Source organism: Psittacula echo, assembly GCF_963264785.1.
Source record: "Psittacula echo genome assembly, chromosome: 14".
NCBI classification, from domain to species: Eukaryota; Metazoa; Chordata; class Aves; order Psittaciformes; family Psittacidae; genus Psittacula; species Psittacula echo.
Genome location: NC_137750.1, coordinates 9,241,212 through 9,267,821, shown reverse-complemented (window position 1 = coordinate 9,267,821; position 26,610 = coordinate 9,241,212). Strand labels below are relative to the sequence as shown.

General features: G+C 54.3%; 1 protein-coding gene across 3 annotated transcripts in view; it reads right to left on the bottom strand.

Moving 5' to 3' along the window:
- Positions 1–282: 282 nt before the first annotated feature.
- Positions 283–26,610, bottom strand: part of SEPTIN9 (septin 9) — a gene marked incomplete at its 5' end in the record, with an annotated part of 133,312 nt that continues 106,984 nt past the window's right edge. For 2 of the 3 annotated variants that reach the window (XM_080629684.1, XM_080629685.1), the window contains 9 exons: positions 283–2,343; positions 3,205–3,256; positions 4,943–5,039; positions 5,810–5,905; positions 8,320–8,437; positions 14,495–14,632; positions 15,427–15,508; positions 15,856–15,984; positions 19,398–19,589. In XM_080629684.1, the coding sequence (XP_080485810.1) occupies positions 2,208–2,343; positions 3,205–3,256; positions 4,943–5,039; positions 5,810–5,905; positions 8,320–8,437; positions 14,495–14,632; positions 15,427–15,508; positions 15,856–15,984; positions 19,398–19,589 (1,040 nt within the window). In that variant the 3' untranslated portion in view covers positions 283–2,207. Of the gene's footprint in view, positions 2,344–3,204; positions 3,257–4,942; positions 5,040–5,809; positions 5,906–8,319; positions 8,438–14,494; positions 14,633–15,426; positions 15,509–15,855; positions 15,985–19,397; positions 19,590–26,338; positions 26,370–26,610 lie in introns of those variants that run through there. The other variant, XM_080629686.1, reaches the window with a different exon arrangement.

Sequence of the window (26,610 nt, the reverse complement as noted above, 5' to 3'; positions counted from 1 at the left end):
CTGGTCCCCAGGGTGCTCAGCTCCAGCATTCTGCAGGGTACCTGAGGCAGGTATCAGAGGTAGGATGAGTCAAGGAGAAATAAACCCTCACCCCAAGGAAGGCAGAGCACAGCAGCTCTGGAGCTGGACTCTCCCACCACCCCCAGCCCCACGCTGTTCACACAGCAGAGACCACACCGTGGTTGGGAACAGACATTTCCAAACAAACCTCCTCCTATTTGCATTCAAAACATTTATTTTGGGAAATACATATTAAACACTATTATTTATACAAAAATGGACTAAATTTGTCATAATGCTTATAACCCCCCAAAGGCCATTTTAATAGATCTGGATGAAGGGGATTTTATTGTATTATTTTCATTTTCTTTCTTGACTTCCCCCCAAAATACTCGGGTTACAAAGGAGAAAGCGGCGTGTCTTTGCTTGGCCCAGGTTGAGGCATCAACCAGAGGGAAAACCGAAGTTGAAGATGACATTTGCAGAAGTGCCTCACACGAGAGACTTCTCCCCATTTTTAACACTTGAAATACATACACTTTTTCTTCAGTTAATACACTTCTTGGTTCGTTTTTTGCTAAAATATAGCAAGTCAGCAAGTGGAGTTGTTCCTCCCCAACAGCTGTTTCGCTGTTGTGGGGCAAACATGAATTAAGAGGGAGTAGATTCTCCTTGCGATGCACCCCTGCTTTGGCTGCTGGGAGGGAACATGCATGGGGAGCCCCTGCAAACCCTTCACTGAGCAACACCATCTGGGCATCCCCACCAAGATGAAAGCAACCTCCTCCCTCCTTCTGGTCACCTGAAGGTGGATCTGACCCCCATGGAGACTATCAGGTGGGTTCCACAGCACCTTCCAGTGCTAGAGGATGGGACAGCTGCCAATTTAGTATCTGCCCCCCCAGAAGAGTGATTTGCGGGAAGTTTTATCCCTTAGAGGAGATACAGAGACTGATGGAGCAGAGAACAGAAAGGGTGAGCTGGGGTGGAGACACCTGTGCCATGGTGTTATTTAACCAACCACCCTGCAGGGTCTTATTTACTGGAGACTCATTGAAAGAGGTGGTGTGGGGGGGCAGAGGAGGGACCATGGGGTGCAGCACCCACAAACACTGCCCCAGCCCACCCCACCGCTGCAGGTCTCGGTCCGCACATGCACAAGGGCTTAGCCCCTTACACAAGGGCTAGCAGAAGAGAGGAGCGTGTGACACGTACACACATCACACAGGGGATCCCCCATAACAAGAACTGAATTAAAACATACCCAATACTCTGACATAGGGAAAACCCAAAGAATCACAAGGGTCAGACAGGACAACCCTGCACCTCCCACCGCCACGCTGCAGATACCTTCCGCTCTCAGCCCCCTTAGGACAAGCATACTCTGAGCCTGCGGTGGGAAAACCCACCCAACCGAATGACAAATAAATACACAAGTGTTGCCAGGACATCAGCCACATCTGTGGGCCAAGGGAGAGGGAAGAGGAGTCACTACTGAGTGCCACAGGCCTTCTGCAGGCTGCAAGGACAGACAAGGCAAACCCTCCCTCCCCTCTCCCCCCCTATTGCAAGGTAACAGTCTGAAAAGGCACTTCTCCCAAAGCAGGTCGCTCTGCGGGGCTGGGGGTCGGTGACAGGCGAGGTGACACCTAAGCACTCCCAGTTTATTGCATATAGGCAGGGTAGAGGGGTTGGGTTGGGCGCTGGCGGGTCCCAAAGGGCTGCAGAGGGCTTGCAGGAGGCAACAGCAGACAAGGATGGCACCGTCTTGCTCTCTTCATACCACCGTACCTTGCTTCCGAAGGCAACATTCACCTGGAGAAGCCCTTGCCTTCAATGGACGGAGAAGAGCCTCTGCATGGAGGGGCAGGCAGGGCTCCGGGGCACCCCAACCCCATGGATCTGCTCCCCCAAGCTCAGCTGTTGGGCCAGCACTGGGGACCAAGCAAGAGCTCGACCTCTGCAGGGACCCGGTCCCCAGCCCAGGGATGCTGGACCAGGGGCTGAGAAGAAAACTCATGCCACGAAGCGAGGGGGATGAGCCCCGCACGACAGAGACAGCGTCTAGTTATTTGGTCAGTTAACATTGGCAGGGGCTGGGGAGAGGGGGAGAGGGACAGTGGCAGGGGGTTTATATAAAAATAAAGGGAGAAGAGGGGAGAAAGAGCGAGCGTGAGCGAGCAAGGTCCTGGCTACGGAGCAAGAGGTTACATTTCGTTAGCCACCAGCTCTTTGTCGGTCACGCCGTTGGAGAGGGAGCTCTGGCCCTCGTTCAGCCTCTTGACCCTGTAGGCTTCGAAGTGGATGTTGCTGGTAATATCCTTGATGTTCTGCATGTGTGTCCTGTGGGAAAGGGAGATGGGAGCCATCACATCGCACTGGGTGCAGGTTCGGCCAGCCCAGCCTCTGCTACCCCAAACCTCACACCCCCGACCTCTGCTTTCAAACACCCCATCCAGCCCGAATCTTCCCTCCTGCTTTACTGGTTAACACAATCTTCAGGGCACAGGAGGGAAACAAAGGCAGTTATAGGCAGCCAAGACCAGAAGCCTTCACTGCTACCAACAGCCTGTGCTTGCATAAGCAAGCACCCTGGCTGAATAACACCCATCCAGGAAGATCCCATTCCTACAAGTCCCTGGGATCAGGTTTTGTAGCCCCACACCACTATCTGCCAGCAACAGCTCGTGTGTGGAGGCTTTATCTTGCAGCCAAATTTGGGAAAAGCCCAATGCCCCTTCCAGCAAGGCAAGGGGGCTCAGCCTCCCATTCCTTGGCAGCAGGGATGCTTCTGTTAAGAGGGACCAGCAGTCGCCCAGACTCCACAATGGCACGATCATGGGATGCAGTCTTCGGACTGGAGGTAGGACCTGGGGCTGGTGAGGGTTCATGAAGGCCAAAAGGCTTTCCAGCTGCTTGCAGGTGAGCTGGAGCCACACTGCCAGCAGCAATCTTGGAGTTTGCCCTGACCCCGCTCTCAATCCTGCTCAGCACCACAGCCAAGAAAAGTCCCTGAAACCACATCCCGTTGAGTGGGGCCACCCCTCCCAGAGGGGCTGCAGCAGGCTGGGAGGGGATGGAAGGATGGAGGGATAATGGAGGAACTGAGAAGCAGCTGCTGCTTCAAGCTGGGCTGGGCTGTCCCCTTTCGTTGGATGCCACCTGGTGACCAAAGGCTACAGGGACATGGACAGTCCTACCAACCTGATAAGGAGATCCCGCAGGTAGGCGAACTCACAGTGTGTCGTGTTCTCCACTGGTAGAGAAAGAGAGAAACCCATCAACATGCACCCATGGCATGAGTGTGGCAACCACATGGGGTAAGGAGGACTTCATAGAATCATAGAATCCCAGACTGGTTTGGGTTGGAAAGGACCTTAAAGCTCATCCAGCTCCAACCCCTGCCACAGGCAGGGACACCTTCCACCAGACCAGGTTGCTCCAAGCCCCTGTGTCCAACCTGGCCTTGAACACTGCCAGGGATGGGGCAGCCACAGCTTCTCTGGGCACCCTGTGCCAGCGCCTCAGCACCCTCACAGGGAAGAGCTTCTTCCTTATACCTAACCTAAATCTCTCCTCTTACCCCAGGGGCTACAGGGCTCAGGACTCAAGAGTCCCCTCTGCTGCTGTAGGGGTGGTGCCCAGGTACCTGCCCCAGCTCAGCAGGACCAAGTGGCTGGCACGGTCTGACTGAGCATTCACAGTCTCTTGCAACCTTGTTCCACCAAACAAGGGAGTTCCCAGCAGCATCCCCCAGCACAAACCTCTCTTTGGACCAACACAAGCTTAAGTGGGCCCCAGACAAGGCAGGGAAAGGGACAGCGGAAGCTTCACAGGCATGAAACACAGTAGTGTTTCATCTGTAGCTTTGCCATGAGCATCCTGCAGCATCTCAGGCATTGTGGGGACTGCTGCCCAGGCTGGGGTGCTGTGGAAGGACACGGCCTCTTACTGACAAGGCTATCTCTGTCTGAACAGGGCCTGGAGCAAGGAAGAGTGTTTGCAAGAAGGAAAAATCAAGGGGTGCTGCTCCATCACAATTTGTCTGACAAATTGAAGTTTAAATCCAGAGGATAAATTCCCTTTTCTCAGTTCTTTATTTACCCAAAGAGGCTTGCACATCACGGAGGAATGGCAAACCAACAAATAACACTGTTCTGCAAAGGCTGCCCTTGGTCATGGCTGGATCCTGGGGTCTCTCTGTGCTGAAGGCTGAAGGCAGATGCCACACATGGAAGGCGAGTTCCCTTAAACTCAGCGCTTCCAGGGACCGAGCACAAGAGGGCAGCAGAGCTTTAAAATACACTGATTTTCCTGGCATCTTTGTTAAGCCATTCCTCAACCCAGGATTCCTATTAAAAAGACTCATAAACGAGAATCCTATGAAATGAAGGGGCAGAAGGTAAGAAGGGTGGCACTGGAGATGTGCTGCCTGAACCCAGGACAGGGAAATATGTCGATGGAGCCAGGAGCTTCCACCTGTAGCCTTTAAACCATGATTTAAAATGGGGGAGAAAACCCAAAGATGCCAATGGGATAAAAATGGAAGAGGGAAGAGATCCCACAAAAGGCATCAACCAAATGCATGGTGGAGGGTAAAGATGTCAGGGAAAGGCTCTAATCTGGGCTTGAGACAGAGAGATGTCACTTGTGCATCCAGCCATCAGGCATTTAACTGTGTGACAAGCAGAAGCAAGGCAACAAGACACCCCAAAGCATCCTCTCTGGTATTCAGCAGCTCCCAAGATGCACAAAGGCCCAAGAACTCAGTACAGGAGCACCTGCCAAGGTATTTCCAGCCCTCAAACACCAGGGAAGTAATTTTCTTTGGAGGGGCAGGGAAGCACTATATACACCTCAATTTCTAGACTGGTTTTGGACCTTCTCACCTTCTGTCAGGGCAGAGATGGGCTCAGGAGGTAGGGAAACAAGGACAAGATACCTTCAATGGTGCCCCACTTGGTCTTCCTTCCAAGGATTCTCCTTCCATTAACCTGGTATTCCTGGTCACTGCCCACCACTGCAAATGGGATCATTTCCTGAGGAAAGAGAAAAACAAACTTACATTTTCCTCCTGAAAAGTGACAGGAGACCAAGCTGGTGAGCAAAGTCTTACATCAAGCTGCTTCAGGAGAGTGCCATGGGATGAGCTGGTCTGCCTGTGATACTCCTGAGCAGTGCTGCCTGCCAGGGACCGCAGGCAGCCCAGGACCTGGGCAAGAGCATCTCTCCCACACGCCCATCTATAACTAGTCTAAACCCAGCCCCAAACCAGTGTAGCCCAGCACCTCTTTTGCAGGCACCAGCATGCAGCCAGGGCAAAGGTATCATGATGCTTCCCTCACCACTTGCTGATCCAAGGTGGTGACTTTGTACCTCAAGAGCCCTCAAGGGGACTTTTTTTTCTTCGTTGAATTTGCCCCGTCTACGTTCTTGAGCCAAAAAGTTGTTACTTCCTGTAGCAAGGAAATGACAGCCACGGCAGCAGAGCAGCCCTCATGGCAGACACCAGCACTCCCCATGCCTGGGGCAGGCAAGGGGCTGTAAGACCTCTCTGCTTGCTGGTTGCTGAGGGCACCTTTGAGGAAAGGAGCAGGGGAAGGAGCAGCTGCATGGATAGGAGAGGACACCTTCCCCTGTCTCTGCTCTGAGCTCCGGTAGGATCCTAGGTCCCAGGCAGACCCTGTGGACAGGGTCTTTGGAAAGAAAACAGAGACCCCTTGCAAGAGAACCCCCTCAAGGACATCTTCAGCCCCCAGAGCTGCAGGCCCCATCCAAACACATCCAAGCCACAACCACAGGCACTAACCCTGAATTTCTCATTCACTAGTCGATCTTCAGAGTCTTCATCAAACTCCTTCTGAGGATACACATCGATCCCATTGGCGAGAAGATCAGCCATTATCTAAGGGGGAAGAGCAGAGGAACATGAGGAGGCACAGGCAGAGGAACTGCATTTCCACCGCAGCAGCTGCTCCCAGTTGACCCAAAAGGCTGTTGTGAGCAATGCCCACAGCAATGCCCAGCAGCAGCATCTTCCCTCTCCATCCTAAACACTGCCCACCGTGGGGACAGACCTGTGGTTAATTTGCTGTGTTTAATTGCACACCTACCAAATCCTTGCCCTGGAATCCCTGCAAGAACCCGGTGTCAAGACATGGCTCAGGCTGAGAGTGAGATGAAGTTACATGAGTTGGGTGTTGCTTTGGGATTGAATAAGACAACACAAGCTGCACCAAACAATGGGGAACATCGCTGCCAGGCATGTAACCCAACGCTAAGAAGTTGCTTTCTGGTGTTTGCTTACACTCCTTGGAAAAGGAGTCACAGCTGGGTTTGATCTGAAAGGACAGGGACACAGACAGCTTGGGAGAGTGGCCTCTAAAGATATTGCCTCTGTGCAAGGCAAAGATATGCTCAAATGGGATTCCTGAAATGGGTGCAGGCTCAGCTCATGGGGAGCTCAGAGGATCAGCCTTCTACAAAGCTGCAAACCCCAGCCCAGCCTGTGTGCTTCCTGTGGCAATAAACTCCATGTCAGCCCTAGGTTGTAGGCTTGGAAAGGCACAGATCCAGCCCAGAGAAACCCCCAGCAGCCTCCCACCCCCAAGCCTAACCCATACACGGTTTTTAGAGGAACAATCCAACAAAGCAACTCCAAAGGGCATCAGAGCCCATTCCACTAACTCAGTGCAATGTTGGCATCAACCTAGGTACCCTGCAGCCAGGTTGGGGCTTCACCATCACCTGCCCACCCTGATCCAAACCCAAAACCCCATTCTTCTCCAAACCATCTACACCCCCGAGTGCACACAGGGCTCTGCTTTTGAAGCACACACCCAGGAGCACTAGAGCAAAGGGGAAAGGTCCCAGCCTGTAACCTGGGCTCATTATCTCCTCTCTTGTTGGCACTACCAGATCTGGAGCCATAAGCATATGGAGGGTGAGCCCCTCGCAGAAGGGGCACAGCAAACACTCCCCGTGGCTATGTGTTCTCTCTCCAGCTGGGAGGATTTTAGGGGTCTGGTTACAATCAGGATGTGAGATAGGGTGAGTTCATCCTGAGCAGAGCCAGTGCAGAGCGGGACAGCCAGGAGCTGTCCCCATGGTCTGTCATTACACAAGGATGGTATCAGCAGCTGAGCGTGCCCAGGTGACATTTGAGGTCCCAGACTGACTTTGTAGTCCCAGAGCCAGCCACCCACCCACAGATGCATGGATACCTGCCCATGGAGCCAGCAGTCTGCAAAAGCCACTGCAGAGAGCAGATGTGGCATCATGGACACTCCATCCTCCTGCACCAGCTCCTGGAAGATCCCCATGCAGACAAACCCAGCCTGGATTACTTCTTGGCTCCATTGCCAGGCATCCTCTAGCTCACTGCTAAGAGAACTGCCTGCAGAGTTTGGATTCAGCCCCCAAAATCAGACCAGGTATTTCAGTGCCTGATCCTGTTCATTAAGAACTGGGAACACGGGTTTGGGAAGGGGTGGCTCACCCTGTTCTGTACAGAGATATTGAACTACCCGTAGCTAATGCACCATCTTTTCCATAACCAGTGGAGGTGGTCCCTACACCTGCCTTTTTGGCAAGACCCCTTTTCCCTTTGCGTCACTCCCCTGCAATTCAGACTCACAGACCAACGAGCTTGGTGGCTTGCTGATGTTTGCAGGGATGCTGAGACCATCATGCCTGCAGCCACATCCATCAGCTACACAAAGGGATTTATAGCCCCTTCTGAGCCCCAAAGTGGGCCATCTCCACCTCGCAGCAGCCCATGCCTTGCTGTGGATTCAGACAGCTCTTCCTCAGCTTCCCACCACCAGCTCCTGATCAAGGCAATCAAGGGAATTTCATTCCTTGCTTTCTCCATAAATCTTGCCCAGCTGAGCTCAGCAAACTCACACATCTTTTTTGCCTGGTTCCTGTATCAGTGCGTGATGCTGTACAGGGAGGGTTTTCCAGCTTCTATGTGCAGCACCATCACCATCTACCTCCCAAAATAATAGAAACCAGCCTGAAAACAACACCAATAACAAAGGAGGCAGGAGAAACAGGCCCAGAGACTTAGAGCTCGAAACTTATCCTGCACTGACAAAGATCCAAGAGAAACACAAGGAACTGCTTGGACCGCAGGCCTTTCCTCCGGCCACGTGGGATCGCTCAGAGCTGCAGCCGGAGGAATGTGCTGGGCTCGGGGCCAGGCACTCGCCTTCCCAGCCCTGACGGGAGAGGATGAGGGATCTGGGAGGGGGAAAGGGGCAGGAGGGGATGGGGAACAAGAGATGGGAGCCCGGAGAAGAGCCGCCAGCTCCTTACCCTTTGTTTGAAGTAGTCCCTCTCCTCCAGCGTTAACGTGTCGGCTTTGGCGATCACGGGGACGATGTTGACCACTTTGCTCAGGCGCTTCATGAACTCGATGTCAAGCGGTCGGAGCCTGAAAAATACAGCAGCAAAAAGGGGATCTGTGCACTGGTAGTGAGGTGGGGGCTGCTGCAGTCCCCTGCAGAGAGGAGACATTCAAAGGCTAGGCACAGAGGAGGGATCGCTTCCTTTGGGATAGGACAAATAAAGACATCTTCTTAAAAGCGGGTCTGGTTTGCAGACAAACACTTGAAACGTTTCCCTTTCAAAGCCCCCACTATTGCCTGCAAACCCTCACAAAGCCCCATGAAGTTGGAGAGAGCTTTGATCTCTGCACGGATGCTCCACCACTGAGGACTGCAGGAACTTGCCCAAAGCTACACGTGTCCTGGGCGAAGCCGAGCTGAGAACATGGGTGATGCTGTGCCCATGATGTACGAATCAAGCTGGGGAGAAACCACAGTGTGAAACCTCCTCCAGCCCTAGCCAAGCTGTCAACCATCATCCAGGGGCTATTCCTGCTCACACTCCCTCCTGTGCTGAGCACCAGCCTGCTGCTGTGCACGAGCCAGGACTGCATCTCACGTGGGATTAAAAAAGGCTCTGCTAATTCTCCGGGGCTCACAGAGCACAGAAGAGATGCTGCTTGCTCCAGAGGGCAAAAACATCACAAAATCTCTACAACAAAAGTCTCAGTGGAGGAAAGCTGCAGACTTGCAAAACCCCAAAGCGCAGCCTTTTGGGAATCCCTCCCTGCTAAATGCTCCTACTGTCAGCACAGACACAGCCTCTGGTGCCATGCTGCTCGGGTCCAGGGGCTGCAGACAGCAGTGGGTGCCTGGCCATGACCCTCCCTCCTCAGTCCTCCCTGAAGGTGTTTTTACTGCTGAGGGGTCCCAAAGCAGCTTCAGGAAAGCCCTCCTGGGGACACCTCCACTTGCTGCAGGTCCCCTCGATGCCTCTGGAAGTGATGGGTGACAGCTGAGCAGATGTTGCCTTGAGAAAAGGAAACCTGGAGGTTCCAGAGGAGGCCAGGGCACAGGAACACCTCCAGGGTGCTCATGCATTAAGGAGCCTGTTTGAAATAAAATCTCAGTGAAAGCACAGGAAGGTCAACACCAAAGCCCCAGAAACAAAGGGAAACCTCTGCCACTCATACATCTCCATGACCTCCAGTGATGGCGTGTGCCAGCAGGACACAACCCAACTCATCTTTGGTAGGACTGGGGTAGAGAGTGGTGAAGTCACCTTTCGGAGGAGCTGTAGGCTTCAGACCAACCCTGTGCCACAAGCCAGAGGTCCATGGCAACAAGGAAGAAACCAAAACAAATGGGATGGTGACTTAAAATGCCCTGGTGCAAGCAGGGACCCAACAGGAGCCCTGCAGGGGGGAACACAAAGCAGAGCAGAGCATAGCCAAGAAAGCACCTACTGCCAACATGCTCAAGCCAAACCCCACTGTGGTCTTCTCAGGCCTCACAAAAGGCTCAGAGACCCCCCCCAAACGCATCACAGCTCCTGCAAACCCAGCAAGAGTCACACAAGAGCACAGGAGAAGGAGCTGACCCTGCTCTTCTGCAGTCACCAGGCAGTGCCCACATTCCATGAGGCCATCCATGCCTAGGGAGGGGTGTCCAGCCCCAGAGAGACCCACTCAGCTCTGACTGATCCCAAAGGAGCAGCTCAAGGCTGCTCTGGCAGAGCCAGTGCTGGTGACCCAGCTGAGCCCTTCCCTGGTCAAAACCCAGGGATTGGGCTGGACCTGCCAGGTAGACCTTCCCTCCACATGCTAACAGCAAACATAGCCCAGAGCACATCATTAGCCTGGCTCACATTGTTAGCATGTGGATAAACGAGTTCCTAATACACACACACTGAGGAGCCACAGATCACCCTGGGCCCCAGGAAAGAAAGAGTTTGGCTATTTAAATAAAAAAGAATAGAAAATAACACAGGGAAACCCCCACGGACACATCTAAGCAGACTTGCTGCTGGCAAACATTGTTTGGAGCTCTGCATAATGTATTTCCCAGACCTCCAAGGAAGTAATGCAGTTATGCTCCTTTCCCAGCAGACTTCTTTCCCCTCCTCTCTTTGCTATTTTTCAAACAGTTTTTCCCCTCTAAAAGCCTCTTCCCTACTGAGACTGTGTTCCTGCCTCTTTCATCAGCTCCTCTTTTAGAGTGAAGACCAGGATGCACATGTAGCCAATGCAGATGAATTAGCAGTCACTCAGACATTCGAGTTTCAGCTCAAGTGACCCATAACACTCATTGATACCTGGAGGATGCAAGCAGTGAGCCTGAGAGCAGGAAGCAGAGCCAGAACCAGCCCACACCCTGCCCATGTCCAGCAGCATCCACTCAGGCACAGTGACCATGTCCCACACCGGCCTGCAGCCAAAGCCAGAAGAGCCCAAGGCACTTTGGCCAAGACTTGCTGCTCCAACAGCCAAGTGCCTTGTCCATGGAGGTCACCTCCCATGGGCACCTCACTGCATCAGCCTGGAGAACTGGAAGGGAACCAAGGGGCTCCCCAGAAGAGCAAACTGTATGTTTTAAGGGAATTTTGCAAGTTTCTACATACTTCATCAATTCCTGCTGGGAAACCCCAAAAGACCCTAAGTATTTAAAAGGAAGTGATTCTTTTCACTAAGAACAAGACCTGTCACTAGACATCACTTTCATGTGAAGACACCAAAGGAGAATAAATGGCTTAAGGTGATCACGAGTGCAGTTTGATTTGCACTAACCAGGCAGACACGGACAAGGTCACAGTGGGCAGCTTGGGATCTGCAGGGACCAGTTTTGGTGTTTAACCACCATCACCATGCTGTGACAAGAACCACTTGCCAGCACCTGGTGAGGATTAGCAGTGAAACCCTTACATATACAGGCATGCGAGACAGCAAGAGAAAGCCAGTTATTTCATTTCAGGTGCACGCAGTCTGCTCCAAGCAGACCACAAAGGAGAAGGTACAGCTCAAGGAGGAAAAGCGTCTGTTTTCTTTCCCCTTCCGCAGATGGTCCTTGATATTAAACTGCAACTAGACACATCCATGCTTTTGGCTTTGGTGGAAGCAAGTGAAGGAGCTCTAAGGGCAGTGGATGGGCTGGAGAGGAGCTGCAGGACAGACTCCAGACCACTCTAGTCAGTCCTGGTTACTCTCTCATCCCCTCTTGCTACGGGGCTGGGAAAAGCAGTGCAGTTGGGTACACGTTATGGCTGGGCACGTTATTTCTGCATTGACAGCACCCACCACGCATGGACAGAGTCTAATCAGAGGCTCATTCCTGCTGGTTCCCTTGAAATGCCATTATAGGAATCAAAATTCACAGTGAGCTGCAGAGTTATTTCCTTTTGGTTGTGCCCCAGATCAAACAAGCAGCAAGAATGTGAACCGTGCATTAAGCAAACACCAGGGAGCACCCAGCAGCCATCCAGCACTATCACCAGGACCCATCAGTCTGCTCAAGGGACGTGGTGGGCACCAAGAGGGGCAGTGAGCAGGGGTGTGCGGCTGTCCCACAGCCAACAGCTCTGGTACAGGCAGAAAAGGGGCTGCAGGGACCAGGACAGTGTTTCAGAGTCCTGCTTCAGAGCTGAGCTTCACAGGGGTCAGAGCCAAGCTATTTATTGGGTGGCACAGAGCCAGGCTTGCAGGGCTGCAGCCAGAAGCCGCTGCCAGCACCTTACTCAGCCTTTGCAAACATGGCTTTAGGGGAGTGTTACAAGAAGGAGAGGGTGTGTGCAAACTAGATGGGTTGCAAAGCCTGTCCTGAACTCCTTGCAAAGGGAGACAGCAGCAGAAGCTTCTCCGCTGATTAACCCTTGAGCTGCCCAGACGGGAGGGCCAGACTGAACCAGAGCCGAGCAACCCTCCGCTCCAGTCTCTGACTCTGTGCACTTGGGTAACTTTGCTTTCTTTTTATCCTATCTCCTTTTCATTTAAGAAACAGGTGACTGGCAGGCTGGGATGCTGCAGCAGCTGGGGCTATGTGCAAGGGAAGGGATGCTGAGTCCAGTGCCGTGCCCATCCATGTGAGTACAGAGAGACAAATGGACACGAGTCACCACTGCTTCGGCTGCATGACATGGTGAAGGCAGCAGCTCCTCAAAGGCAATGCAAACAAGCTCTGTGGCTTGTCCTATCCCAGGATGGATGGCACCAAGCACCCTGGAATGGCTAGCAGCATGAGGCACACACAGATGGTGCCACGTGGACATGGTGGGTGAGGATGTTTCTAGTGCAGGTCCTTGAAGCACTACAAGCCACTGCCCTTGCCAGCACTGCTCCCTATTGCCTCCTGGAGAAGCCAGAGGCACTGCAGCAAGGACCTCAATGCCCTTCCCATACCCATCTACAAGGGACCATGGACCACCTGCCCCATCAGGGGCCCAAACTCACACTCAACCTCATGCTAGAACCCCAAGACATGGGTCCCCAAATCCTTGTCCTCCAAAATGAGCATGATCCTCTGCTACCAGCACTGCCACAGCAGCTCCACCCAGCAGAAGTGGCCAGACCTTCCATTCATGTCCATGGACCACAGGCAACACTGAGAGGATGAGAAACGTAACCTGGGCTTCACAAGAGAGCAGAAAGGAAACCCAGTGCCTACTCAAGCTCACAGAGAAGCAAACTTTCACACTGACTTCCCCGTCCCGGTGGGGTTTTGTCCCCTTTCACTCATTCCTCAGCTTATCTCCATCACGAGGGCACATGTGAGCCAGAGGCCAGCTCTGACACCGGGACAGGAAACCTCAGCCCCTGAGCCACGGCTGGGGAGTGTGTGCCGGCCCCAGCCGGGCTATCAGGCTACAGAGGGGGAGGATCAGCACAGGGCTCAGCAACAGCAGCCTCCAACCGCCGGGCTTGCTCGGATATTGGAAACACATGTTCCTGGGAGAGAAAGAAACAAAGCAGCTGAATATCCCCACAACTGCTGTTAGCCGGCGGGTGAGAGAAACCAGAGCGCGGCTGGAGAGGCTCCAGCAGGGGACAAGGGGATGGGGCTCCAAATCTGCAGGGCCTAAGCATCAGATGCGCTTGGAAAAGTTAAACATCCGAAGCAATGAGAAAAACCTAATGCTGCAGTACTCTGACCTGCAGGGTGTGCAGATCAGGGCTGACATAAGTGGGACCAACATGTCAGACTGGCTTAAAAATGTCATCTCCCTTTGAAACGTTTTCTGCTTTCTTGTATTAAACCATAAAGGTTTCGTCAGCCCCTTTTGCTCCCAATCGACAGCCAGTTACACAAGAAGAGCATAACTGGCCCATGCAGTCATTTTATCCCAGGGAAGAATGCATTTTTGGTCTACCCACTGACAGAAGCAAAACAAAGTCTTTTCTATTGGAATAAATCTCTACATGGGGAAGAGGAAATGGCTGACATTAATACAGTGCCGGCAGCTTAAGGTTAGTTTTAAAAACGGACCCAAAAATCTCCCCACGCAGACAGAGCCAGAAGTGGAAGGAACTGACACAGATCAAAAAGAAACTTGGGTCTCGTTTTATGTTGTGACACTTCGAGCGCCCCAGATTTTCACTGCGGGCTATGTGCCTAGAAGGAAAAAAATAGAGCAAGATCTGGGCCTTTGATGCTGTCACTTGAGAAGTGCCAGAGCCAGGCAAGCTCTGCACTGAACAAACTCCATCCCACTTGCAGACTAGTCAAACAACCTACAAAATACCCTTTAAAGGGTGAGGGTGTTTGCTCCCTCGGTAGTGAGAGGAAAAGCAGCTTCTCCCCTTACAAAGGCAGGGGCACAGCAAAAATAATTAATGTCCTGTTTGCGAAGGCAGCCTTTCTGTCCAGTTTGAGAGCTTGGTGACTGGTGTCCATCCTCTGTCAAACAAACAAGGTGACCAAAGCAAAGCAAGCAGCTAACTCAGGAAGGCTTCAATAGCCCCTTGGAAGAGGAAACGCCACATTCCTCTGGGTACAGCAGCTCTGCTCTGTTATTGTGAGGGCTCCAGCCTTAGGAACGACACCTTCACGCTGTCCTCAAGCTCCTCAAGTGCCCAGGAAACACCCCGAGGATGACCCTGATGGCTGAGCTGCCCAAGACTGAATGCAGGAGAGGGAAGGCCTGAGGACCTGAGCGAGGCGGGCAGGGTACTTACGAGTGGCCAGTGGCTGGGATGAAGTATATACAGCAGTGCACCCGCGTGTCGGGGATCCGCTTCTTCCGGTTAATGTTGATTTCCTCCTGCAGGTACTTCTCATACTGGTCATTGATGAACTTCATGATGGGCTGCCAGCTGCAGAGAGAGAGGAACATGGGATGATGTGTGAGGGATCTGGACCACCCTGAACCCCAACTCTGTGAAGCAGAGCACACCGAGCAACGGACGGCTCTGCATCCTACAGAATCCCACCAAACAAACCAACCAAAACACACACAGGGAGTGTTTTAGGTCCTGTCAGTTCCCATTCATACAGCAACTGCAAGGAAATCACAAACCTCAAGCATTCAACACTTGTCAACTCCATACACCACAACAGGAGGGGATTTACTGGCTGGTGTAGACAAACAAGTGACTAAAAGTCCTCCCTTGTCTCTTCCTGAACACGTCTGCTGAGCAGGGCATCACCAGGAGCATCCCTTGGCTCCTTGCACAGTGTCAGGGCACAGGAGCAAGAGCAGCATCAAACCACACAAGCCCAGTCTGGCTCGTGGTGAGGAGAAGGCACCTGCCATCAGCCAGCCCTGCCCCTGCTGTCCCACACAGGCAGCCACTGTCCCAGGGGCTGCTGGCAGAACCTTCAGAGCCACATGAGCAAGGTCAGGGACTGGCCAGGCTGGCACACAGCTGCTCCCGGCCACAAACAAAGGTTGCCTCATGCCCGAACAGCAGGATGTTTGTGGGCAATCAGATGGCCCAGGATCAGCCCTGGGGAGCATGGCACTGCGCTGCCATCCACAACAACCCTCTTCCCTCCTCTCCACAGAGCAGGGGTGGCACAGGACCAGGCTACAGCCCTCAGCACCAGCTCCAGGTCAGGATGCCCTGGGGTCTCTGCTCCGGTTCCCACGCCAGCGCAGCCAGCTCACCAGTTCTCATTGTTGATGTGGTCTCCAAAGCCCGGGGTGTCAATGACCGTCAGCTTCATGCGAACCCCCTTCTCTTCAATCTCTGAAATGGAGAGGGAAATCAGTGCATGAGGGAAGCATCAATGGGTGCTCTGGCCAAGCCCACCCTCTCGAAACCAGCTGGAGGGCTGAAGCTTGCTCCCAGGGGAGAAATGCACCTTCAGAGCTACTAACAGGCACAAATCAGCTCTCCAAAATAATGCAGCAGTCCATCTGCCCTGAAATGCCATCCCCCCGGCCACCTCACTTGTTCCCTTCCATCACAACTAAGCCAACGCTGGTGGATAAAGAAGAAAATCAATGTTTTCTCAGCCCTGCAAGCATCTCTGGAGACACAAGGCAGAGCAGGACAAAAAGCCAAAGCAGCAGGTAGGATCTATAGAGCCTCACCATGAGTGATGGATTTGATTTCAATGGTCTTGGGGATCCTCTCTTCAGAAGTCGGCTGTACAGATTTCCGGCTGATTTTGGATTTGAAGAGGGTGTTGATTAACGTGGACTTCCCCAAGCCGCTCTGACCTGGAAAAGAGCAGGATAACCCACAGTCAGCGCTCACTCGCTTCAGGGCTATTTTTTCAGGGATGCTGACAGACTCAGCCTGCACCGGATCTGCAGGAGGGAGGTGAGAGGTGCAGCTGCTCCCCTGCAGCTCCCCCTGCTCAAGGAGCTCGAGTCCATGCTCCAGTTCATGCATGCTGAGGCGCCAGGCACCTTCCTCAGCTCCAGAGCAGCTGATTTGCTGAGCGTGAGGAGGTCAGGAGCATCCAGCCAAAATTACAGCAACCCCAAGGACAGGCAGACACTGACAGGGATGTTTCAAGGGCTCCAGTGACACTCAGTAGCCTTGGAGAAGGGCACAGGGACCAGAGAACCCCAGGAAGCAGCATCCATTCCTCCTCTGCCTCCTGTAGCTTCCCCTGTCCAGCTCCACAGAGAAGACTTAGGAGCATCTTGGCAAGCCCTTAGCTGGACAGAATTAAGAGCAGCAACAGTTTTCCAGACCTCAGTCCTGCAGCATCTGCTGCTGCTTCCCTGATGGACTTGCTTTTGCAATCAGACCAGCTGGCTGCACAGACCCCTTTTAGCAGGTCTAGGCCAGGAGCTCCACTGAGTCCCACGAATAACATCCCAGGGAGCACATCAGATTCCACAACTTTAACAAAAACAGCTTTTAGGAAGAAGAGCTTTCATGCTTTATATCCCAGAGCTGAGGCCGATCTATGCAGAAGGGACACCACTCTCCAGACCAGCTATTCCATGAGCTTGGAGAACAGCTTTTCCAGAGCAAAGAAAACAGAGGAACTCCTCAAAATGCAGGGAGCAGATGGTTGGCTTCAGAGCAGATGTTCTGTGCCCCCAGCAATCATTGCAGAGCTCCAGCAAACACCACGGGGGCCCCTTCAACCCCATTCTGATCAGCCACATTGCAACCAGCTATTGCTGGTTTCCCCTGCTTCCTCCAGGGCCCTGACTCATCCAGGTTGCCAAAGGCACCCAACGGTAGGGTCAACCAGCACATCAGCACTGGGCATCACCTCCTGGCCAGTCCACTACTCGACCAAAGAGCAGTTTAGAGCTGAGTGTACAATGCTACCATTGGCACGCTGCAATCCAGCACAGGGTAGTTCTGTTTGCCAGCCACTCTCACAGCTGGATTGTAGAAGAAACACATAGACCAGGCTGGGGTGATGTGCTCCTGGTCCTCTGCTGCCTGAAAACACATGGGGCCGAGCACAAACAGGCTTGAAGCCATGAATGCAGAAAGCCAAAGAAAAGCTCTCATTGCACTGCCTATCACTGAACAGAGCACATGGGGAGAGGAGGAAAGTGGGGTGACAGGGCTAGGGCTCCTGGCAGTTCATTCCTGCCTGCCCAAGCTGCCAGAGCTGCACTGCCTGGAAAGGGACCAGGGCTGAGAGCCACCAGGACCATGGATGTGATGTCCCCCTCTGAACCCTGGGCACAGGCAGACCTTGCTGAGCAATGGGCATGGCTGCACCTGGGAACACAACGGCCCCAGTGGCTGAGCACAGGGCAGACCTGCTCCCACCTCCCCTGGTCTGCAGCCCTGAGCTGAAATCAGGCAGGGAAAGCACGGCTGTGTCCCACTGAGCCCGGTCAGCTCTCTTCTTCCAGCTGCTCTGCACCAAAATCTGAACACAAAAGATATGCTTTGGGGTTTTTTTAAGCTTAGACCTTTCTTCTCATCTCCACAGCCTTAAAGGGTACGGGGCTAAGCTGACCTCAGCATGAAGCCTCCTCTAAGGGCTGGTGAAGCCCTTTTGAACAGGGACCCCGCTACTAGGGCAGAGCACTTTCGAAAAGCCCCACCACAAGGACATTGGCAGCAGTGCTCAGTTCCCACCTCCTGCACAGGATAAGTTGCCTCTTTCCTCTCTTCCCTCATCCACTCCACTGTAAAACAGGCATTGAATGATTTCAGTGCAAGGACTAGCAGCTTAGGCTGGGCGGGAATAAAGGAGCTAAACTAATCCCCAGAAGCCAGAACATCCTCTAGGGAAGTGCAGCAAGACAGGGGCTGGCTGCTGCCTCCCAGTCTCGGCAGATCTTCTGCAGGGGCACCCCTGAGGTGCTGCTGCCCTCCCGCATCCCTCCCGCATCTTCTGGGAGGGCCAGAGCTCCACTTGTTTATGCTGCCACGAATTCCTCAGCCTGTAAACAGTCAGCCCAGAGCCTGCCAAGGGAAGAACAATGTTTTCCAGCCACGCTGCAGCACAGGCTTTCATACCACACACAGTGCTGCCAAGGCAAAGCTGGGCCCTTTCCTCAACGTCCCTCCGCATCTGCAAAGCGGAAAGCTGAGGTGCTGCACAGCACAGCCTGCTTGGAATGATGGGTGCCTCTTCTGGCAGGGAAATAGGAGCCTAGCTCATGCAATCTTTCTTGTGGACTCTCAGGATCAGTGCTGCGATTCCTCTGCCCTGGGAGTCCTGCTCCACAAAGAGCCGGGTTTGTTAAAGAGCCTTGCAAGAACTGGTTCTGCAGTCATCCCAAAGCCTGCGGAGCCCTCTCCGTAGATCAATTTTTGGATGAAAATATCAAAAGGGGAAAGTCAGAGCATCAGCAGAACTCCCTGGGAGGCTACAGCACGGAATTAGCAAGCACTGGATCAATCCATCATGTAACCCCAGGAGCACCCCTCAGCTGCAGGAGCTCCTACCCACAGGAGGAAGCAGGATGGTGAGGCTCCACTGGCGCAGCGTGGGCTTTACTTAGCTCATCCCCTGTGCTCCCCGTGAGAGGTTGAGGCAGGGAGAGCTGCTGCCTGCACAGCTCAGCCCCACTCACACGAAGGGCTGCACAGCACCAGGCAAACACCAATACCTGGAAAGGAGCATAAAAGGCTCATTTCTTTCCACTTTTCCCCCTCACCCAGTGTCCTGCAGTGCCCAGCTCTCCAGTACACCCACCATTTTGCCGATGAGCTGCTCATGCCCCAGAGCAGAGGGGCTGCAGGAGCACAGACCCCCACAGCAGATGCTGCAGCCAGAGCAGCCAGTGGCCTCTGGCTGAAATAAAACTGCTTCATGCCACCCCCTGCAGCCTTGTAATGCTGATGAACAGGAGCTTGTAAGCAGCAGGATTTGGACACACAACCTTCCAGCCCTCTCTCCCTGCACGTGGACACCTTCTGGGATGCCCCTTTCTGAAGTGTGCCCATGGGTAACGCACCCCAAGACATTGGAAAATGCATGGGACCAAGGCCATGTCCCACTGACAGCTTTAACGACAGCTGAATTCAAGCCAGCTCCTCGGGAGCAGGGTTTGCTGACTCCTGAGGCAGCGACCCCAATGCTGAGCCTGAGCTGCTGCTCCTGAGGGGCCTCCAGAGAGGCCAAACACCATCGCAGCAGAACAAACCCAACTCGCTGACCACGTTGCGAGCAGCTGGCGCTGGGGAGAGAACTCACCCACGACCATGATGTTGAACTCGAAGCCCTGCTTCATGGCTTTCCTTCTCATCTGCTCCAGGATGGCGTCGATCCCCACATAACCAAAGTCCGCAGCCGGTTTCTCCGGCCGTGTCGGCACCGCCTGCTTGGGGCCGGCATCCCGAGGAACGTCCGTCATGCCGGGAGTGTGGCTGGGAACTGCCTCTGGACCTGCAGAGGCAAGAAGAGGGTGGTCAGGGGTGGCAGGCAGTGCCAAGCACACAGGGATGCTGCTGCTCCTGGCAGGGAAGGGAAGGAGCTGCCTGGTGCATCTGAAGAGGGAATAAAGCATGTGCAGAGAGTCAGGGCACCAGGAGGCTAAGAGGGAGGAGGCACACGGGATCTTCCTTCACCTGTAACTATACAGAATTTGGGTTTCCCCTTCTTAACTTACTGGATTCACCTTGATCCCTGCCCACATCACCAAGCCTGCCACTGCAAAGGGATGCTGCTGTAGGCACACCAGGGAGCAGCAGATCTGCCACCAAGGAGTGGAACCCAGCACAGAGAAAGTCCTTGGCCCAAGGCTGGAGTTTACTTAAGTGAGTGATGAAGGCTTTTAGCAACAGAGCCCTGTGCCCAGGCACTGCAGTTAAAGCCTTGCAGATCTACACAGCCTGCCTGCTCCCCTACCACCGTAATTACAGCACTACGCAGACTGCTGCTGGGAATGCCTCGCGGCCACGTTTCAGGGAACAGGGTGGCTTTGAGGACACAGAAAAGTCCTCAGCATCTACTGCCCTCCTCCAGCTCCAGCTGACAGTGCAGAGGCTGCTGGCTCCAGCTTGCAGAAAACCCCAAACCAACACGTCTGCATCAGAACGGGTCGTGCCAGACAACACCCCCACAGCCACAAAGCTTTTGTGATCTTGCTCTAATTCTGCCGATATCTGCCTGAGCAAACCAAATCCTTCAGCTTCCTACAGAGGAAGGGCCATCGTCAGCCATGCAGGACAGCTCCAGGTCAGCAAAGCGCTTCAGAAGCAGATGTACACCCACAGCTTCCTAACAGAATTCAGGAAAGCAGCCACTCGCTGAAGCACCAGGAGCATCTGACACCAGGAAGGACAAACTGGCCCTGATGCACTACGGGGTGATGCAGTCTGCTCCCACCCAGCCCCAGCTCCTTCATGTCACCCACAGTGGATATAGCGAGTATCATGAAGGCAGAACACGGGTAAGGTCAGCTGGGTCCTTGCAAGCTCTAGAAGTATCAGCCATGCAGAGCAAGCTGCTCTGGTGCAGGCACAGAGAGGGGGAGTCCCTGCAACCATCAGCCTGAGCAAGCGTTTTATCCTTGTTAAGCTCTTTGCAATGCATATTTATGATGATGCTGATGATGTAGATTTGGATTAGATATCAGGAAGAAGCTCTTCCCTGTGAGGGTGCTGAGGCGCTGGCACAGGGTGCCCAGAGAAGCTGTGGCTGCCCCATCCCTGGCAGTGTTCAAGGCCAGGTTGGACACAGGGGCTTGGAGCAAGCTGCTCTAGCGGGAGGAGTCCCTGCCCGTGGCAAGGGTTGGAGCTGGATGAGCTTTAAAGTCCCTTCCAACCCAAACCATTCCATGATTATTTGCAAAGGACTTACTGCAAAGCCTTCATCCTCATTCCTTCAAAGAGCAACAAGGCTCTCAGCTCGGTTTCTCAACCCCAGTGTTATTTCTGGCCTTTGATGAAGTGCTCCCTGGTTTTCTCTCCCACCTTCCAAAGGGCTTTGTAGGAACATGGCCGGTCCAAAGGGGCTCCTCCAAACACAAGCCCACCATCCCTTCTCCGGTGATGGCAGGAGCAGCGTCAGACAGAGCCTGCTGCGGTCTGCAAGGCGGAAGCACTGGTTTCCTGCGAGCATAACGCGCTCTAACATAGGCCAAGCAGAAAAAAGTATAGCAAAAGAATAAAGCAAACCCAAAACTGATCCCAAGGACTGCTGGGTCACCTTGAGCACGTTTTTCCACCAACACTCAATCCCAGGCTGTGCAGACCAGTGTACTCACAGAGCTGCCACAGAGCAAACACACATGGTAGCAACATGCTCCTCTGGGGAAACACATGGATTCAGGCTATTGCACAGCTGGAAACGTGCTACCACACTGCCCCTTGCAAAGCTGATCAACGTGGCGTGCCTGAGGCCTCATGGCAGATCCCAAATGAGCCCTGTTCCAAGATGGCAAGGCTAAAAGTGGAGAAACCCCCCCCCCCTAGACACCACTAGGAAAAACCCAACTAAATCACATGGAAAATATGCTGCCACCAGCAGCAGGGCTGGGTTATGCAATGGCTTCAACTCCTCCTTTCATGCATGGGAGAGAACCTGAAGTGTTCTAGTCCTGCTGGATGGGACAGCAGCCTGGGAAATCAGTGCAGGTAAGGTCCAGCAGCATGCACAGAGAAACAAAGAAATTAAACAGAGCAGAAAGCCATCCTCTGCATGTGATAAAGGCCAGGAGCACCTCCAGCACCTCCTGGCTGCTGCTCGTCTATCAAGCTCTGCTAAGGAGCAGCAGGCAAAGAGGTGACCCCCTCCCTGGGCAGGGGGATGTGCAGGCAAACCTGTCCCCAGCACAGGGAGCAGAAGCTGCCTCACCACATTGCTTTCAGTGTGAGAAGGAGGGCTCGGGACTCCCTGGGCCCCAGCAAGACAAAAGGCACAGGAAGCATGGGGCGATGGCAGGCAGCGGTTTGTCACCTGCAGAGCAGGCAGGCAGGCTGCCACCCTGGAAGCGTCTCAGCAGCACAGCCCACAGGCAGGACAGCAGAGGCAGGATACGGCCAAGCCACAGAACCACTCCATAGCACAGGCCGGTGGGGATGCGGTGCTGGGCGGCTGGGAGCACTCCCAGCAGACACGTGTCTGAGATAGAAAGATCCTAGCAATAACCTGGATCACCAGCAGTGGCTGTCCAGGGCACACCATGGCCAGACCCTGTACTGGTTTGACTCACTGTGCTCTTTGTGGGGATAGTGCCAAACCTGCAGCATTCCCGGTGCCAGCATCATTGAGCTGACCCTTCCAGAGCGCTGCAAGGAGGGATGGATTGATAAAACACCTTATACTGCCAGAAATTCGTCACTGCCACCAGGTCTCTAATGAGAGCAGGCTCAGACTCCATGCACCATTGCTTCACTGCTTGCTTTGCTGATGGGGGCAGAGCCTGCAGCTCCCTCCTGCTCGCATGTTCCTGGATAAACATGAAGCACGTGGGAACACGTCCTTGTGCCATATTTAGACCTCCCCTGCCAGGGAAGCCCTCTCCACATGTGCACAGATGTTGAGACTGTCAGAGCAGGGCTGTACAGAGCAGGACCAGGCCCATGGCTCCAGCCCGGGCACCAGCCTGACTCAGGACAGCTGCTCCAAAGCTGACTTTGCCAAAGGCTCGGAGCTGTTGCGCTGTAATTGATGTGTATCAGACATGAGCCAAACCCAACATCTGCGAAGCAGCTGATGAAAGGCACCCCGCAAGGAGGGGAGCCCCAGGAGCCCCCCCGGGGAGCCCCCTGCTCCTCCAGCCAGCTGGATGCCGTGCACGGGATGGGATTTGCGGAATGCTGCACTGATGCCACTGATGCAACATTGCAGGTCAGCTGTGGGCAGAGGATGCAAAAACAGGCCTCGGGCTCACCCGGAATGCCTGGCAGTCCTCATCGAGGATTTGGGAAAGGGTTTGGTAGGAGAATGGTGTTTCCACTGCAGATACATGAAGGTTAAATAATCCTTGGAGAGGCTGGACTGGGAACATCTCACATACCTCAGCTCTTGGCTAGACCCAGCAGCCCATCTCTGCTCCAGCAATGCCTGGGAAGTGGGGTGCTGGTGATCCAGAAAGGCAGAGCTGACCTTGCACCGGTCATGGACCTGGTTCTCAGAAGCTACATGAAGCCACCAAGAGAGGCCAGGAAGTGTAACTCTGCATGGTCCCACCACCACACTCAAACCATTCACACACTATGTGGTTGTACATGCAGTCAACGGAGAAATGCTAATGCTTGCTGAGCAAACCAAAGCAACATCCCTGGATGCAGCAAGTGCCAAGCATTTGCCACCTTTTGGTGATTCTGCAGCCAGTTCTGCAGAGCTACAAGCACCCAGGACACTGCAGTGGGATAACTCCCCTTCCCTCCACACAACAGACTGGAAGCACTAAGGGCTTCCAGGTTTGCTGGATGGGTTCATGTGGACGCAAAGAGAAGATTCACAGCAGCAAGCAGTGGTATACCAGGGTGTGAGAACATAACAGCTTCCCAGGCAGCTGAGCATCCACAAGGGATACTCAGCTTTCCAGGGAGCAGTGTGCACCAAGTAACCTGTCAATTTTTGGAAGCAGCAATCTTACAAAACTGTGCTGTAGGGTGTAACAGAGATATTTCTGGAGCCAAAGGGTGAATTTATAGTTCCTGGTTAACTACAGCCAGTCAGTGGGACAGCACAACTCTCCCCTTTGCACACCAGGTTAGTGACCACAAGCTATGGAAATGGATCCAACCCATGGAGGAGGTGGCAGAGCCACAGCTTTCTCTTCCAAGGGGACAGGAGGAGTCAGGAGGGAAGAGGCTGCAAAGCCAGGGCTGGATGCAAATCCAGGCATTGCTGCCCAGCCGGAGCCACTGCGGGATTCCCCAGCACTGCACGCAGCAGATCCACACTGGTCCCAGAGGGATGCGTGGGTACCAGGGAATGTGAGACACAGCTTGGGCTGAAACTGCACCCCGGAGGAGAGCTCAGCCTGGCATGCAGAGCCACCACCACAGACCCTGCAGCACCAAACTGTAACTTAGGGACACTTTTATTGTTCAGTTGCAATTTATCTGCACTGGCTGGCACAGCCAGGCCCAAGCTGGAGCCTGTCCCTCGCATCCCTGGGCAGGAGGCTATGGTCTCAGGCTAGCCACCAGCCCAGGCCCACCTACCAACCAGTTACATTTCCTTCTCAGCTTGTATCTCCGCTCAGGTGCCAACAAACATGACCCAGAAATAGTGGAGAATGCTTAACTACACTTAGACCAAATCAACCCAAGAGCTGTCAGAGACGTGTGCAGGTGCCTCCTGAGCATGCAAGATGCTCAGGTTTTAAGCCTTCTACTCACACGACAGGGGGATAGATCCATTTTGAGAGATCAGAAAGGAAGCAGGGATTCCTGCTCTGGAGCAAGCACCTCAGTAGGTGACCAGACAGAGCCATAGCACTGAGCCATGGGCACAAGCCACAAACACACACAGCATGTTGAACCATCCCAGCTCACTCCCACATGCGCTTCCGTCCCCTCCCCACTCCGGAAACAGTCCTCCACAGCTCACCCCTCACTAGCTCTTTCATTTACAAGAGATGGATGCTCCATGGCTCCCCACCGCTGCTTCCCTTCTGGCTTAACCCTCCAGCTGCCACAAGGTCCAGTCGCGGATGTTTCTAGGCTGGGATGCAGTGAGCTCATCCCAGAGGTCAAACTGTGGTGCCAGCTCTGCCCGGATGCAACTTCAAGTGTTCACAAAGTGCCACCTGGGAGCTCAGGCACAAGCCCCTTTGCTGCCTTAGGGCACCCCAGATATGATGCAAGGCCTGTACCCCCCATAACACCATACCCCACTCAGACACGTGCCAGCTCTTGCAGCACAGCCAGCAACTGCACATCCTCATTTCTTCAACCACATGAGGCAGCAGCCCTAAACCACCTACAGAGACCTGCAAGGAGTTGTTACGCTCTTCTCTTGCTTTCCCAGAGAAACATAAAAGGAAGGAGATGATCACAAATAACTCTAAGTCTCGTCTGCTCCAGTCTTGCTAACTGAGCCTTGGGCACGTGGAGGGCTCTGGCTACCCAGCCCCAAGATCTCCCTCCATAAGCAGCTTCCCTGGAGGTGGAGTGAGAGCTGACCCTAAGACCAGCCCTGCCTCACTGAGCATGACCCCATCACCAGGGAACTCTCCCGCACACCAAGACCAGCAAAAATTACTTCATCAACCAGCCCCATGCAGCCTTTGCTCTCTACAGACATGCTCAGAGTGCCCAAGGACCTCCATAAAGCTGACTCCCTGGTGGGTCTGGGGAGAGGACCCAAGCCCCTGTCCATCCTGAGGAATGGTGTTCACAGGAGCGATGTGGAGGACGCTCCCCAGCCCCTGGGTGAGAGAAAGCACCTCTCACCCGGCACTGTTGCTCCGCAGAGCTCTCTGTGTTGAAAACAAAGAAGCCGGCCGCGCTCCACAGCCTCAGCTCGCCCAAAGAGCGCTGCAGGAGGAATCTGTCCGGCCCCAGGCCCCCATGGGCACCTCGCACGGGCACCTCCAAACCCTGCTGAGCTCCCACGCTGACTGCTGCAGCTACAGCAGAGGGAAAAGCAGCACCCCGAGGTGCGAGAGTAACCCGTGCTCAGCGGGGGGGTTACACCCGCGGGCTTAGTTTAGCTTGTAATTATTCTCTTTTGCTTGGGGTTTTGTTGCTGGGGTTTCCCCCCTTTTTTTTGTGTTTTGGTTTTCTAGCGGTAAGGTTTTCTTTTCTTTCTTCTTGGGTTTTTTCACGAAGGGCAGTTCTGTCCCAGACGCCTCGAGAGCCCGTTTATGAGGGGCAGCAGCGCGGGCACGGCCGCCGGGACCCCGCAGGAGGTTCCCCCCCTCCCCGGACAGAGCCGCTATTCATCCCCGGACAGTGCCGGCATCGCGGCCAGGCCTCCCCGAACAACGGCCCCTCTTGGGGGGATGCGCAGGGGCGAGGGGCCGGGCGGGAGGTGCGGGATGAGCCCCCTCGGCTCCCCCCGCCCCGGCTCCCCGCCACTCCGCGCTCGGGTGCCCGGGGCCCTGCGTGGGAATCGGCGGGACCCCCCCGCGCTCTCAGGCCCTTCCCCTGATTAATTCACCCCCCAAAACACTTCCCCCCCTCCATGAGCCCCCTCTCAGCTCCCCTCCACCCCCGGCACCGGCGACTCACCCGCGGCGGCGGCGGCTCCGGCAGCCGGCGGCTCCCCGCCTCCTCCCGCGCTGCCCTCTGCCTCCTCCCCCATCGCCCTTCCTCCTCCTCCTCCCCCATCACCCTGCCTCCTCCCCCGCTGCCCTCCTCCCCCTCCAGCCCGGCCAGGGGGATGGAGCCTCTTCCCGGGAAGTTTGCTTCACCCCAAGGCGGTTTCCAGCTCCCGGCGCTACTGGGGGCCCATAGAAGAACAAAGGCGGAAGGGTTTGGGGAAACCCGCTGGGGACTTCCAT